The sequence below is a fragment of the Antechinus flavipes genome, chromosome 4 (assembly GCF_016432865.1).
Source record: "Antechinus flavipes isolate AdamAnt ecotype Samford, QLD, Australia chromosome 4, AdamAnt_v2, whole genome shotgun sequence".
NCBI classification, from domain to species: Eukaryota; Metazoa; Chordata; class Mammalia; order Dasyuromorphia; family Dasyuridae; genus Antechinus; species Antechinus flavipes.
In genome coordinates this window covers 428,740,529-428,757,632 of record NC_067401.1, presented here as the reverse complement: position 1 = coordinate 428,757,632, position 17,104 = coordinate 428,740,529, and the positions used below count along the sequence as shown (strand labels likewise).

General features: G+C 35.4%; 1 protein-coding gene across 1 annotated transcript in view; it reads right to left on the bottom strand.

The window, feature by feature from the left end:
• Positions 1-17,104, bottom strand: part of ADCY10 (adenylate cyclase 10) — a 133,121-nt gene that overhangs the window by 33,702 nt on the left and 82,315 nt on the right. The window contains exons 16-20 of the mRNA XM_051996831.1: positions 15,060-15,334; positions 11,523-11,679; positions 6,809-6,917; positions 1,910-2,188; positions 1,490-1,780 (exon numbers count right to left, since the gene is read on the bottom strand). Of these exons, the coding sequence (XP_051852791.1) occupies positions 1,490-1,780; positions 1,910-2,188; positions 6,809-6,917; positions 11,523-11,679; positions 15,060-15,334 (1,111 nt within the window). The remainder of the gene's footprint in view (positions 1-1,489; positions 1,781-1,909; positions 2,189-6,808; positions 6,918-11,522; positions 11,680-15,059; positions 15,335-17,104) is intronic.

Here is a 17,104-nt window from a genome sequence, read left to right as displayed (position 1 = left end):
AGTGTTAGAGAAAATTATGAGCTATTTTAGATCAAAGAGAAGAGGGTCTAGTACAAAGCTCTAGGATACAGTGATCATTAATGAACACAACATGGGAAAAGCACAGGGAGTCTGAGAAGGAGTAATCAAGATAGTCACAAAAGAGTAGGCATATGAAAACCCAGAGAGGAGAGCATATCTAGAAGAAAGTGATTGAGTATCAAAGATTGCAAAGAAGTCAAGAAAGACAAGAATGGAGAAATGGTCATTAAATTTGGCAACAAAGGGATGATTGGATAGACTTAGCTCTTCTCTAGCTTTCTTCTGCATCCACATCCAGAAAAATAACTATGGAGACTGAATGCAGATGAAAGCATATTATTTTTACCTTTTTTGTTAGTTTTTTCTAAACTAAATATTTAATTTTGTCTAAAGTGAGGAAAACGTTCTTTATTGGTTAAAACAAACTTGGAGTCTTATGTCCAGTTCTAGACGGGATGTTATGAAAAGATATTGACAAGCTTGAGTGTATCCATAGTAGGACAATTTGTATCTTTTTATATATATATTTGTATAACAAATTGAAGAAACAAGTTAAAGAAACTGGAAATGTTTAACTTGGAAAAGATATATTTACAGAGCGTATTCAATTTGACTCAAGAAGCATTTCTCTCCTAGGCATTCAAATATATGAAAGGTTATTATATGGAATAGGGATGAGACATTTTCAGTGTGACTTCAGAAGGCAGAGGTCCAAAAGATGGAAGTTATATGGAAGCAAATTTGATTCAATCCAAAGACAGACATTTTAAAAATTACTATTCAACAATGTGGTAGTTTTCTTGTAGGAAAACAAGTTGCCTATTCCTAGAGATGTTTAAGCAGAATCTAGACAATGATCACTAATGCTGTGGAGGAGATTCATGTTTTAAGTAAGGATTGGACAAAATCACCTCAAGATCACCTCTAAAGCCCCTCATAACTATGGGCCTTTAGGACCGCCCACCCCTTGAGAACTTCTGCATCTTTCCGTGGTGACAAATTGGATATTAGAGCAGCTAGGTGGCATAGTGGATAGATCACCAGACCTGGAGTCAAGAGGACCTGAATTCAAATACTACCCCTAACACTTATTAGCTATTTGAACCTGGGCATGTCAGTTAACCCTGTTTGCTTCAGTTTCTTCAACTGTAAAATGAGCTGAAAAATGACAAATCACTTTAGTATCCCTGCCAAGAAAATCCAAAATGGGGCTGGACATGAGTGTAGCAACTCAACAAAATCTGTTATTCCTCAAGTCTAATATAGGTGTAGTCAACTATGATTTATACCTCAGACATGTTATAGATCTTAGCCCCTCCTAGAATTACTCTCTGGAGTTCTAATTTTGGTTTTAGATAAGAACAAAATTATTTTACTTGTTATAGATCATGTTATAGACCTCAGCCCCTCCTAGAATCAATCCCTGAAGTTCCAATTTTGGTTTTAGATAAGAATGAAATTATTTTACTTTTAATTCCATGGATATGAATCATCTTCTTAACTGTATGCAGGTCTAGGGTATTGAGCCGAATGTCCACAGCATAATGATGGAAGGGGATGAAGTCTCTACTTCCACAGTGCTCGCATTTGTGAGCACTTTCCTCTAAGAAGCGAGCACATTTCACATGTAAAGCTGCCTTCTGATCCTTGAGCCATAGCTCATAGGCTGTCTTCTGCATTATGGGTTTGCAGAATCTCATGATGCGGCATTGAGTCACTTCATTCTCTATTACACACATATCTTCATCTTCTCTACCTGCTGAAAGGAACAGAACAGTTTTATTGATTGAATTGTAGGCAAAGCTATCTATTGATTTAACACGGACTTTTTAAAATTAAAAGTGGTTGGACTCAAGCAGAAACCTGGCTCAGCTGAGGGTCTACTAACCTATTTTTGATGAGCCTTTCAAAGCCATAGAACGGTGATGGACCTCAAAAGTGGCACCCTTTTGTCTGGCAGTTAATCGAAGACTTTTTTGACTCTGGAAGCAATAGAAGATCCTGGACTGAACAAGAGTTGCTAGGGCTTCAACCATCATCTTCATGTTCCAACAAGGGAGAATTTCAAAAAGCAGTGATGTAGTAAAGGTTAATCCAATAATGGCAGCACATCTTACCAACATCTGTTGAGAAAGACTCATGCTATCCAACTGAACAAGGGACATTTCTGCAAACAGAAAGCCAGAGAATATGAAAATTGTCGCCTGCCCACACTTTTTTTAATTAAAGTTTTTTATTTTCAAAACCTTTGTATGGATAATTTTTCATTATTGACCTTGCAAAACCTTGTTCCAAATTTTACCCTCCTTCCATCCACCATCTCCCCAAACGGCTACTAATCCAATATATGTTAAACATGTTAAAATATATGTTAAATCCAATATATGTATACATATTTTTACAATTATCTTGCTCTGCAAGAAAAATCAGATCAAAAAAGAAAAAAAAATGACAAAGAAAACAAAATGCAAGCAAACAACAAAAAGGGTAAAAGTTCTGTGTTTGAAGCACACTCAGTTGCCACAGTCCTCTTTCTGGGTGTAGATGGCTCTCTTCATCGCAGGATCATTGGAACTGGCCTCAATTATCTCACTGTTGTAAAGAGTCATGTTCATCAGAATTGTTGTATAATATTGATGTTGCCTTATACAATGATCTCCTGGTTCTTCTCATTTCACTCAGCATCAGTTCATGTAAGTTTCTCCAGGCCTCTCTAAAATCATCCTGCTCGTCATTTCTTATAGAAAAATAATATTCTATAACATTCATGTACCATAACTTATTCAGCCATTCTCCAACTGATGATGTTCCATTCAGTTTCCAGTTTTTTGCCACTGCAAAAAGAGCTGCCACAAACATTATTGCACATGTGGGTCCCTTTCCTTTCTTTAGGATTTTTTTGAAATATAAGCCCAGTAGAAATACTGCTGAATCAAAGGGTATACACAAAAATTAACATTCTTGTTCTCTGAAAAGAAACTTGTTTTCTTCTAGGAAATATTTTTAGAACCCACTTTGGGCCCAGCACTCAAACTAAATATATAAAAGTTATAATAATAATAGCCTGTATTTGTACAGCACTTTTAAGATTTGCAAAGTACTTTATATACATTATCTCATTAGATCCTCCCAAATAATCCTGAGAGGAAGACACTATGATTATCTTCACTTACAGATGAAAAAACAGACTGGAAAATGTTATATTTTCCAAGTCACATGGCTAATAAATGTCTGGGTCAGGATTTGACACTACCTACTATATCACCTACAAAGGCATACAATCACTATTAGATATCTCTCCCTTAAAGAAACTTATGATTTATCAACAACTTAATTTCTCATTATTGGTAAAGGAATCTCAAGAAAGGAAATATAAATGTGGGTTGACTTAGCAGGGGAGGGAGGGTAGCATAGTCACCCTCCTGTAATGTTGTTATTGAAGATGAAAGCTGCTGTCTGTAATTCTGATCTAATAGTATGAAAGAAGCACTATCTAGAAGCCTATTTGTGTAGCAGATGAAAGAAACAAAAAAATTATCTCTGTGGAGAAACTTTAATTAACCAAGAGCATTTCATCCTTCCAGTAACACTCCTCAAAAACTTGGTTACCAAACCAGGACCTCAAAAACATGACTGAATATCTTCTGGAAGATTTCTCAAAGATAGATTCTCAGTGTGGACTATGAATAAATTACAATGGAACCCACCTTCTTTGGTGACAGGTCTCCTTACTATGCTTTGTGTGTGTGCCTGTGTGCATGTGTGTGCATGTGTGTATATGTGTGTATCTTTCTCCCTTTAAGGGATTCCAATGATGTTTACATTCTTGAGAGAATAGACTTCTCAAATTAAGGGCTTTTTTCCCTTAATTTGTGCATAGGATTAAATAAGACTCAGCGGTGGTTTTGAAATTGTTCAAGTTCCCAAAGGAAAGAGTAGATTGAGAATCAGACATGCTAAGTAATTTCTGCCCAGTCATACACTTAGCAAATTTCTGAGTCAGAATTCAAAACTAGGTCTACTTGGCTACAGAGATGAAGCATTAACTAGGTTGGGAGAGTGGTTCAAAATGTGAAAAATTCACAAAGGCATTCTGTTAGCCAAAAGGAGCTTTATGTCACGGAAACACATGGTCTGACTAGTCAGTCAAATAGGGGAGCAAAATGGGGTTTAGCAGGATCCAAGAGGGGAGTCCAGCACCTTGAAGTGAAATTGGCACTTAGCCCTTTCCTGGTCCACAGAGAAAGAGAGACAGATAGACAGAAAGATAGAGCTAGAGGCAGAGAGAGCGAGGGAAACAGAAAGACAAAGAGAAACAGAGACAGAGACAAACAGAGAGAGAGAAAGAGAGAGAGAGAGAAGGTTCATATAAATTGGGAAACCAAAAGTTAATTGAGTTTGACTGAAATATCTAGTTAAGAATTTAGGGTTCCTCACAAACTAACATTAAATACTGGTTAATTTTAATTTAACTTTTTAAATTAATGTGCATATTAAAATTGGAAATTGAATTGCAAATTACATGAGACTCCTAACCACTTTTATGATAGATTATGTACCATCTGAATTTTAAGAACTGTCTTGTTTCTTTCCTAACACAAAAGGAAAACTTATTTAAGGGAATAGGAGGGAAAGCCCAAGCTCTCCATGAAAATTTTCAGAGCTGCAATAGCTTGGGGAAAGAAATTTTACCACTTGTATCCCCTACTGAGTGATGAGACTCAGTGAATACTAACTGATAAGTAATGTGTTTTTTTTTTTTTTTCTGTGATTGTAGAACCCAGATTTGGCTTGTCATCCAGTTATCTGAAATAAAGCTTCTTCTGGCATAAGAGTGCCTTAGTAAGTTTTTACATTTCAAACTGCTCTCCTAACCTAGTACTTCATCAGCCAGCAAGGCCACTATCTCATACTACCTTTCAATGGATGTAACAGAATTTGAAGGAAAATATAGAGGATTTCAAGAAAGGATGTATATTTGTTGAGAGAAGAATCAGGAGGCTGATTGGTGCTGTTCACCCCAACAAGACTAAGTTGATTATATATTACACTAACTACCTATGGGATCTTATGTGAGTAACTTTACTTTTCTGTATCTCAATTTCCTTTTCTGCAAAATGACTGGATAATCTTTGAGATCCCTTCAGTCTCCTAAAATCTTATTGATGAGGGTGAACCCTGAAACTGTGTCCCCTTTAATCTGTAAAAGAAGGGAGATTTGGGGTCTCAAGCTCTCCCATGGGAAAAGCATACCTTTTCTAGACAAGTCCTTCCCAAGTTAAGTGGCTTCATTCAAGCAGAGATCTTGGTCAAATTACCCTTCATTGAAATAGATCTTTTCGGGGTGGCCCAGATCCCCTTCAGGGAATTCCCAGACTCTGAGAAGAAGCCTTCAAACTCCCAGTTAAGTAATTTTATTCAATTGGAGATCTCCATCTGATGGTCCTTTATTGATTAGCTAAGACAGTTCCCAGTCCCAGGCCAACATTTGCCCATATAACCAGGGATCTGTTAATCCACCTTTGCCAAACTTCTAATGAGGACTTTTGTCCACTAAGAAAGCTTTCTTCTTAGTGAACAATAAAATTTCCTTTTCTTGACACAAACAGATTTTGGGTTTGTGAATTCTTTCGCATTGGATCTGCCCCTTGCTCCGACCAGAGAGGATTCCCATCCCATTTCTCAGTACCTCTTCACTACCACTAGCACCTTATCATTTTGGTTCCCTGACCGGGAATCCCTGAGAATCTGGGCCTTTTCTTGTTGTCTACAGCTAGAACACTCAAATAACCAGGAAAATTTGAATTGTTGGAACTCAACACTGGAGCAGAATTCTCTCGGGGATGCTTGAATGGGAATTCCTGCATTCTCTGACAAAAGTCCCCTTAATCAGGGAGCATTTTGTCATCTTTCCCTCTCTAGAGACACCTAGGGAAGAATGCAGAGCTACAGAATCAGGGAAACTAAGGCTTGTGGCAAAATGGGACAAAATACCTCTGTTTCTAAGAATCTTTCCTTAGGAAGTCAAACAAAGATAAATTCGGCTTGAAAGCTCTCAGTTTCAATGGAAGGTGATTTGACCAAGATCTCCAATTGAATGAAACCACTGAACTTGGGGAAGGGAAGGACTTGTCTGGAAAAGGTATGCTTTTCCCAAGGGAGAGCCTGAGACCCCAAATCTCCCTTCTTTTACAGATTAAAGGGGACACAGTTTCAGGGTTCATCCCCATCATTATCATTCTATGATGCCAAGACATTATGGGGGGAATAAAACTTTTTTTAAAATCTCTGCCACCAAATTTTAGGAAATAATTTTTTTGAGTCATGATTATTCAAAAAAAGTGTGTTCTAACCATTTATGCAAGAAAAACAGAAGAATGAATGATGCCTTTCAAGTTAGCAAAATTCTCTAATGGAGTTAAAACCAGAATAAAATGTAATTGGGAAATGTTTAACAAAATAAATAAAAATATAATACCACATGTTTATTTTGTGGGTTTCTAAATTATCTGACTCCCTCCCCGATCCCATTCTATTTGAGTTTGACATCATTGCTCTAGATTATGATATTCAGTTGAATATACACATGTATGTAATATATGTGTACATATCCATCTATATACATATGCATATACACACATACATACTTGGACAGACACTGCAAATGGAGAGTGAGCTGGGGGCCAAAATTGAATAATTGGAGGAGGATCTGATCGAGCATTTCTTACTCTTTTCCTAAAAGTAAGCTTATCAAAGCTAAGAGGATAAAGGCCTCGTTTTTCCTTACCTTTTAATGTCGATGGGGGTGACATATTTTTTAATCTAACACCAGGGGTAATATCACACACTTGTATTTTATCCTCATTGGCTGAGAAAGAAAATAGATTTAAGTTCATCTGGGGCTTAGTGTAGTTTTCTGTAGAGAAATAACAAAAATAAGAGAAGATGGGGGAAGAAAGAGAAAAATGAAAGAAATTCATAATGTCATCATTCCCTTTTGTTATTAATCTTGATGTTTTCAGAGAAATTAAGGCCACTCTCATGTAACCAGCAGATGTGGAAAAGAGAATGCTCTTCATCTAATAGACTTTCCTTTAGGCAAAGTCACATCCTCTCCAACATTTATCATTTATCTTTTCCTGTCATCTTAGCCAAGAAAGGTAAGTGGTACTTCAGAGTTATCTTAATTTGCATTTCTCTAATCAAAAGTGATATAGAACATTTTTTCATGTGACTAGTAATGGCTTTAATTTCTTCATCTGAAAATTGCCAGACATTATTTTTTTTAACAAAATTGTACTATGATTTTGTGTTTGACCTCCATTATCTTTTCTTGTTTCCATTTTAGTATATGTATTTTTACAATCTAACTTGTTTGATGAGCTCATGTCTCTTCACATTTCCCTCTCTCTCTCTCTCTCCTCATCAGAATTATTATTTCCTTTTATGCTTTCATAATTTCATTCTTTCTAAAATTCTCTCAACAGATTTTACTTTTCCAAATACATGTAAAGATAGTTTTCAACATTCCCTTTTGTAAGACTGTGTTCTGAGAATTAGTAAAGTGCAAATTCACCAATAAACAAAATTTCAACTTCCTCAGCAAAGCTAAGATCTTTCATGAGGGGGATGACTCTTTTATAATTGTAGGGTGTACAGAACAAAGGACAGGACCTTCATAGATGGGGAACAAGTTGTTATTGGTCAAAAGAGCTCAAAGTCATGAATGGCAAAAAAAAAAATGGCATGATCAGGTTACAGAGTTGAGGCGTGGGGGACAATGATCAGTTGGAAGTTGGGAATCAGGGGTAAACAATAACTCCTTTCTTCTCTCCTGTGACTAAGAAATGTTCATTGGTTGAGTCTACCTACAAAATTAGAGATAGTGAACCAGATTTCTTTGGACAACAAACCAGACATCCTTGAAGGATAGCTTGGTGGTATAAAGATAGTAGATCAGACTGGCATCTATCTACATCCCTCAAGTATAACATTTTTTTGAATTAAGAATAGAACAGTATAATACTAGCAAGAGAACTGGATTTCAAAATTTAACTCATTATAAATCTACTGAATGAATTTCTGAACTAAGTTTAGAGACAAACTACCATGACTTAGGCAGTTACAGGACAAAATCAATTAATTTTAAATAGGATCAAATAAAAGATGATACAAAATTAATCTGATTATTTTAATAGCAATAAATTTGCTTATCAAAAATACTACCTGAGGAGCTTGGTGGTGCAGTGGAGAGAGCACCAGCCCTGAAATCAGGAGGACCTGAGTTCATATCTGGTCTCAGACATTTAACATTCCTGGTTGTGTGATCCTGGGCAAGTCACCTTACCTTAATTGCCTCAGTGAAAAAGAACTACTTAAACACCATTGCCCATTTAGTGCTATATCAAGCAAACTACCAAGGAGTTATTTTACAGAGCTAGACAAAATAATAATTCATTTGGAGAAACAAAAGGACTAGAATCGCAAGGAAAACACTATTTAAAAGGATGAAGAAGAGGAATAGCATGTCCAGATCTCAAACTCAATTCTGATCTAGCTGAATTGTTGTGAGACTTCTCTAACTTCACCATGTCCCCAGGAAGCTCATTATTGGAATAACCTCATCATCCTGTAAGATCTCCTTAGCCTTGCCTATCCACCTTATTACTACTCTCTGCCTCTCTAGCTGGAAAGTGGTACAAAGAACTTCCATTTAAAAGGAGATCTTGCTCAGAACATCACCTCTTTTCTTACCCAGCTGCATTATTCTTTCACTTCTCTGACTTTTCCATGAAGCTCCAGAGTTGAGTAACTTCCTTGGCTAACCTCCCTGCTGTTGTTCAGTTTCCTTTTCTGTTTTGTCTTCTTCCCCAATTAGATAACAATCTAATTTGTTTGATGAGCCCATGTCTCTTCACACTTCCCTCTCTTTCTCCTCATCAGAACTGTGATGTTCTGTGATGGCAGGGGCTAGCTTTTTTTCTTCCTTTTCGTATTTGTATCCCCAGCACTTAGCATGGTACATGGCACATAGTAGGCACTTAACAAATAATTATTGATTATTGACTATTAGCAAGAAGTAGTCATTAGTATTCTGATGGAAGTGGATTTCTATGACAAAGAGACCTAACTGAGTTCCAATGGATAAATGTTGGACAGAAACAGCTACACCCAAAGAAGGAACACTGGGAAACGAATGTGAACTATTTGCATTTTTGATTTTCTTCCCGAGTTATTTTTACCTTCTGAATCCAATTCTCCCTGTGCAACAGGAGAACTGTTTGGTTCTGCAAATATGTATTGTATCTAGGATATACTGCAACATATTTAACATATATAGGACTGCTTGCCATCTTGGGGGGGGGGGATGGAGGGAGGGAGGGGAAAAAACGAAACATAAGCGAGTGCAAGGGATAATGTTGCAAAAAATTACCCTGGCATGGATTCTGTCAATACAAAGTTATTATTAAATAAAATAAAATTTAAAAAAATAAAAAAAAAGATTCTGCAAGTTAGGTGTCAGCAATATGTGACTGAGAATTAAAAGAATAGCAGGCTGGTTTTTGAAGAGGCAGAGGATCTAGAGACTAAATTGCCACCCGTCTCAAGGGACTTCTAGAAAAGAAAATTTACTTTTGTTTCATTGACTACACTAAAGCTTTTGACTGTGTGGATCACAACAAAATGTGGCAAATTCTCAAAGAAATGGGAATATTGAATTATCTTAATTATATCCTGAGGACCTGTATCCTGACCAAGAAGGAATAGTTAGAACCAAACATGAAACAACTAACTGATTGGTTTAATGTTGGAAAAAGGAGTATGCAAGACTTTCTATTGTTATTTATTGAACTTATGTATAGATTGAATATGAGTATATCTTTGAGGTCTTTTCATTGATTGTTTAGCATATTTGGATGTTCAAAAATAGAACAAATTATAAATTTTAGAAGGAAATATTTCTTGTGAAATTTATTTCCTTATTAATAAAAAAATCTAAAATAAAAAAAAGAAGTAGTCATTAATACTACTTGAGACTTGTTTAAAATTTTTTTAATATATCAATGGAACACTCATAGTGAAAATCAAAAACAATTAAATTCAATCATCTAGAGTGTGATAAAATCAAGAAATTAGACCATTTGGGGAAGAACTTTTGACAAGAACTGCTGGGGTAACTGGAAAGCAGTTTGACAAAAAAGTAAGTTTAGATTAGCAACTTACACCTTATACCACTGTTAAGTTCAAGTGGACATGACCTAAATATAAAAAGTTACATAATTTTAAAAATAAAGAAAATAGAAGAAATTGGTGTGAATTGGTCCAACTACTTTGGAAAGCAAATTAATATTCTTTTTTAAAAATGATCCAGAGGTCCCACTGTTGGACATATATACCTCAAGGAGATTGAAAACAAAGAAATGTCTCACAGAGATTAAAATACAAATAGCTATACTTTTAATAATTGTAAAGCACCAGAAATAAAGTACTTGCCTCCTGATTAGTAAATGACTAAACAGAGTATAGTATGTTTTGGGATATTATTGCTCTGCATAAAACATATCAAGAACTCAAAGAAACATGGTAAAACATAGAAGCTAATACTAATGAAGTAAGAACCAGAAAAATAATATATACAATAACTACAGAGTGGGGGAAGGGTTGGAGCAAAGTCTCTAAATAAGGAGGAAGAGGAGTCCAGAAAAATATTGTTCCAAAGTAAGGTAGTCATAAATCAGGAAAGTAGGAACTTGGGGCAACATTTTTTTGTAAATTGGCAAGATGGCAAGAGAGGAGAAGGGGCAAAAATGGTTCATGTTGGAGGGACTATGGAAAGATAGGCTGACTTTGCAAAATTGTCCAATGATTCTGAAAAACAATTTGTAATCACTTTTTTAAAGTGGCTAAAATACCCATTCTATTTGAACTAGAAATATGCTAGGCATATACCAAAAAGTGGTAATAACAAAGAACTGGACATAAAATAAGTTGCTTATTGACAGGGAAATGGCAAAACAAATAGCGATATATGGATATAATAGAGTATTATTGCGTTGAAAGAGACAAATATAAGGAATTCAGAAAAACACAAGAAAATGTACATAAGCAAGCAGAATCAGGAAAACATAATACGTAATGATTACCATAATGTAAATGGAAAGAACAATTCTTTAAAAACACATTAAAACTTGAAAAGTAGATTAGGGCCATATTGTAGAAGACTTAATGCTGAGGACTTTACAAATATTTTCATTTGATTTTGTACCCCTAGGATTAATCTTGCTTTATTCCACCTACTGAGAAATTATTGCTGTTCAAACCAGCCTTGCAATTTGCACTGGATGTCTTCCCATGCAATCAGTAAAGGAAATATGATTGGCATGTGTGATTTGCATGACTAGCTGAGGTTTGGTAGATGATTTCTTCAACCCACTAATACAGTATTGTGCAGAATATTCTGCTGCTTCTGAGAAGAGATTTATGTGCAAGGGAGAAAAAACTGTCACTGTGGGTGACTTACTGAACAGGGTATGCCAGCTCACATTGGACTTTTCTTCTGGTTGATATTGATGAATGATGAGTACCTTGTGATGGTGAAGATTTTTCAGCAGTTCTTCACAATAAAGTGGAATCCCACAGCTTCCTTCCACCAGGTACCTGTAAAAGCAGTAATGACAACTTGGGTAATATTGAAAATTTTTCTCTGAGGAGGCGGAAGAGGATTAGTAGAAAATGGAATTTTTCCCACACCTTTCTGATCACCAGATAATTTACAGGGAAATGGCCTCATTTCCTTCCTCCTTCCCCTTAATCTTTTCTCCTCCCTTGCTCCTCTTCTCTTTCTCACTCCTACCCCCTTTCTTTCTTTAATGGTCTTCCTTGAATACCCTTGGTGAGGTATCAGCAGAGGTATGATAACCAGAGGAAAAGCAAACTATCATTTTACTAGAAGCATGGTGCACAATTGAATAGCATGACCTGGTCCAGAGGTAATAAATGGGAACAAAGTAGTAATGGAGCTTTAGCTACTATCACATCCCTTTCTCTATCAATTGTACAAAAAGAATTCTATCATTTTTGTTTAAGTATAATCCTGCTGGAAATTAGATGACTTCTCAAAAGTCTTTCCTAGTTTTAGGATCATACAATATCTCAAAAGTCTTAGTGCAATTTTAAGTTTTAAAAATCTCAAAAATAAAAGCTACAAAATTCCCCCTCCCATATCATTTCAAAGTTCCAATTATTTTCACACTTGTCTTAGGAATTTTAAATAATAAATTTTTAATTTTAATGAGATGGGGACACCCTATTTTTATTCAGTGCATGTGAAGGAGTTTTCTGGATAATACTTCCTTAGACTGGTGGATCTACAGAAGAGGTCCTCTTTCTTTGTCACCCTGGTTATTAGACTTTTATTGTGGGGTCAAGTCAAACCTGATCTGTATGCACTCAAACCTTATTCTTTGTATAAGCCATTCCCCAATTGATAAATGGTCAAAGGAGACCAACAATTTTCAGATGAAGAAATTAAAGCAGTCTCATAGTCATATGAAAAAATGGTCTGAATCACTATTAATTGACTCAACAGTTTCAGTACTGGGTCTGTATCCCAGAGTTCATAAAAGAGGGGAAAGGACAAAAAAGGTTTGTAGCAGCTCTTTTTGTAATGGCAGGGAATTGGAAATTGAGTGGATGCCCAGCAATTGGGGAATGGCTGAATAAGTTCTGGCATATGAATGTAATGGAATATTATTTGTTCTTATAGAAATGATGAACAGGCTGATTTCAGAAAAGTCTGAAAATACTTACATGAATGGATGTTGAGTAAAGTGAGCAGAACCAGAGAACATTGTACACAGTAACAGCAAGAGTATGTAATGATCAACTGACAGACTTAGCTCTTTTTAGCAATACAATGATCCAAAACAATTCCAATAGACTTGGGGTGGAAAATGCCTTCCACATCCAGAAAAAGAACTATGGAAATTGAATGCAGATCAAAACATTATTTTCACCCTTTTTTTTTTGTTTGCTTTTTTCTTTCTTGTGTTTTTTTTTTCTCTTTTGTTCTCATCTCTCTTTCATGACATGATTAATAGAGAAATAAATGTACATGTATACTCTCTATCAGATTGCTTGCTGAATTGGGGAGGGGAGAGATAAAAGAGAGAAAAAAATTTTGAACTCAAAATCTTACAAAAATGAATGTCAAAAGCAATCTTCACATGTAATTAGAAAAATAAAACACTATTAAAGGAGGAAAAAAACCCTTATTCTTTGAATGCTCTTAAGGCTAAGATTTCCAATAAATTTTTCCAATTTCCAATACCTGATTTCAGTCACTGAGCAGTCATTGATAAAAGTTTTGTAAAATTTAAAAATCAATTGAAATAATGTATATATAGCACAAGACAATAGTTACATTGGATTAAAATCCAATAAGAGATATGTCAGTATATTTTTGCAATTCTTTTTTATTGTTTAAATCTAAATTTATTCAAATTTTTTCCCCTTTAAATAGTCTTGCCAATCCAAAAATGAACTGCTACAAACATTTTTGCACATGTGAGTCCTTTTCTCTCTTATGATTTCTTTGGGATACAGCAGACACTGCTGGATCAAAGGGTATGCACATTTTATAGCCCTTTGGACAGAGTTCCAAATTATTCTCCAGAACGATTGGATCTTTGCACAACTCCACCAACAATGCATTAGTGTCCCAGTTTTCTCACATTCCCTCCAATATTTATCATCATCTTTTCCTGTCATCTTAGTCAGTTGGATAGATGTGCAATGGTACCTCAGAGTTGTCTTAATTTGCATTTCTCTAATCAATAGTGATTTGGAGCATTTTTTCATATGAATATAAATGGCTTTAATTTCTTAATCTGAAAATTGCTTATATCTTCTGATTATCATTTGGGAAATGACTTGTATAATTATAAATTTGATTCAGTTCTCTGTATATTTTAGAAATGAGGCCTTTATCAGAAACAACATATTAACATTTTAAAATATAAATAATTAACTTTTCAAATGATGCTTTTTATAAGTTTGTAGCATTTATACTACTGAAATTATTAAGACAAAACACTGCATTGAGATTTTGGGGACATCCTATATAGAAATGCAAAGTGAAATTAAGAAAGTACAATTAAATCAAATTCCTCAGTGCCCTGAAATCTTGTCTGACTGTCCCTGAATCAAACTCTTAGAAGATCCAGCTAATTCTGGGTCAGCATCAATCTTCCAAAACTACAGAGTATTCCTTCTGATTAAATGTGAGAATCTGATCTGGATCCTTAGGGATGACCCAAGTAATCTTCAGAGATGGTAGAGACAAGTGTCCTTTGTACTGGGAAATGACCTGTAATGCTTGTCCACAATGATGCCTGTTCACAGTTAAACTGAGCACATATCCTTGACTACCATCTGATGTTAAGAGAAAAGGAAAACAGTATTTATGGTTTTCTGCCACTGAAAACAAAAGCTGAAGAATCCTAAGCAGAAGTTATCGTGGACAATATTGCAGGCTGGAGTGGGGTCAGGGAGAGTAATGAGTAAAAGAAGGAGTAGTAGCTCTAATAATAAGCAATTCCTTATAATGGTCCTAATAACAATAAAGATCCTAATAATCACATTACAATGTGCAACATAGGATTCTCCAGATGGAGAATGAAAGCAAGTTGTTTCTAAGGGATGAAGAAAATGCCCTTGTGTCCTACAAATAATTCTTATCTACGGTGGGTAATCAAAGGGGAAAAAAAAGACCATAGCTATAATTTAATACCTAATTTTTTAATGTACATTGGAGGTCAGCCAAATAAGTATGTTATCAACCTTATGATCCTTTCAGAAATCAGTGGTAGATGGATTACTTGAACTTGCCCTCCCAAATCTGTTTTCCTATATTCCTAGACTACTACAGACTAAAACCCAACTCAGGATGAGGGCCCTCTTCCCTTTTTAACTTATGATCTCCTGACCTGTTTTGCTGTTAGTTACCAAAGTCCCAGAGTAAGAATGGGGTCACTTACATTTCCAGCTCCTTGGGGATGCTGGCCACATTGAGGTCAAGACAGACCTTGGACCTTATATCTTTCGAACTTATCTCACCAATGACGACATAGGTAGTATTCCTATTCTTCATGATGGCATTAGCAGATTTGCAGGGGGCGTCAACGAAAGGAGACAGTGACATGATAAGGAACACATTGAGTTTCTGGATCAGCTGCTCCAAGAATTCCCAAGAGATTATGTCAATATACTGGGCTTCATCAATAATGAAAATCAGCTTTTCGGTTTTACTTGTCTGAACAAGATAGGGAAGACAAAACCCAAGTTGGTGTAGGATTTTGGTTTTCATCCGAAAAGAGTATATATGCATATATTTATTTTGCTGGCAGTTAGAAGTGATTAGTTTTAAGGAAAAACTCAAATACAGTAAAATCTCAAGAATTCAGTTTCTATCCGTTTAAAATTTATGAACAGGGCAGCTAGGTAGTGCAGTGGATAGAGCACCAGCCCTGAAGTCAGGATGACCTGAGTTCAAATCTGATCCCAGACACTTAATACTTCCTGGTAATGTAAACCTCATCTTTACCTCACAGACCAGATTTTAGAGAAATCCATTTATGTGCAAATACTTGGTATGTTAAATGAACTTATCTTTTATCAATACATTTGGACTTAGAACGGATATCTACTTGATATCACTTTGTTTTCTAAGTTTAAGTTTCAGTAGTAAATATTAATATAATTAAATTTCATTAAAACTGATTAGATAATGCAGTTTTTCCTAATATAGACAGCCCTTTTCACCAATGACTGGTTTTAAAGGTTTTACTAAATAAGCACTTCACATGATTAGTTATATGCTTGTCATGATTGACTTTGTGACCCTGTAACCCTTTGTCCAAGGTTTTTTTGGCAAAGATACTGGAGTGGTTTGTTATTTACTTCTCTAGCGTGCCCTCGTCCCCCATCTAACAGAGAAAGAACTAAAGAAATAAGGGTTAAGTGACTTGTCACAGTGAGATTTGAACTCTGGTATTCCTGACTCTAAACTCTGCACTCTTATCCACTACCCCATCTAGTTATCCCAGAAGTCCATTGTGAAACTTTCTTTTAGTTTCTATAGAAATATTAAGAAATAAATATTGTTCCAATCTAAAAATCCTTCCCAGGTTTATCACCTTGGATAAAGTGGATTAAGAGCAAAAGGAATTAGGAAATCAGGATTAAGGCAGAAAAGCAAACTGAACAAAAGGTATTTCTTGTTTGCTTAAGATTATTAGCTTCTCCAACTCAGCAAGTCTTTGGGCTAAGATCCACCTTGAGTTATTGCTCTCTTCTTAATAGAATACTGACCACAGAGAATCTCCCAAGTTAGTCCTTGAAAGGAATGATGCAAGAAGAAATAGGATAATTGTAGTTGAAGATTAAATGACTATTGTTTTGGAAAGTTAATACAAAACTGTGCTTTAATATTGTGACTTTTTTAAAAAAAATTTTTATTTTTATGTTGTGCCTCTTTTCTTCAAGATTCCTATAAATAAAAATAAAAATTCCTAGGCAAATTGTAATAGGGTAGAGAGATGTCTGGAGACATGGAGGAGCTATGCTGGTTTGAACATTTCTCTTTAAGTTTAGAAATATCAGGCTATAAAATGTTAAATATTTTTTGTGGCATATTTGGACCTAAAACTTGGAATAAAGCATTAATATTTTTAATTCAATAGACTGTCACAATTTCTCAGTTGATAACTACTAATTGCCATTCTGGTTTGCAGTTTGACATGAATTAGATTTCCTCTTCCTATTTCAAGCTCTCCTATAACATTTTTATCTGCCACCAGGTGGCAATGAATAAGTGTGGCTGAACAATAAGAGGCGATAATGTCAGGGTAAAGCCATGTTCTAGAGTGAGTTTGAATGACATTCATTCTAATTAAGCAAGCATTTAAGCGCACACTTTTTCCAAGTTCTAGGGACATAAAAATGAAGGTGAAAATGACCCAGTCCCTGATCTTAAGAACTTTCCTGGAAGTGGGGACAGGTGAAGGATATACATAAACACAAA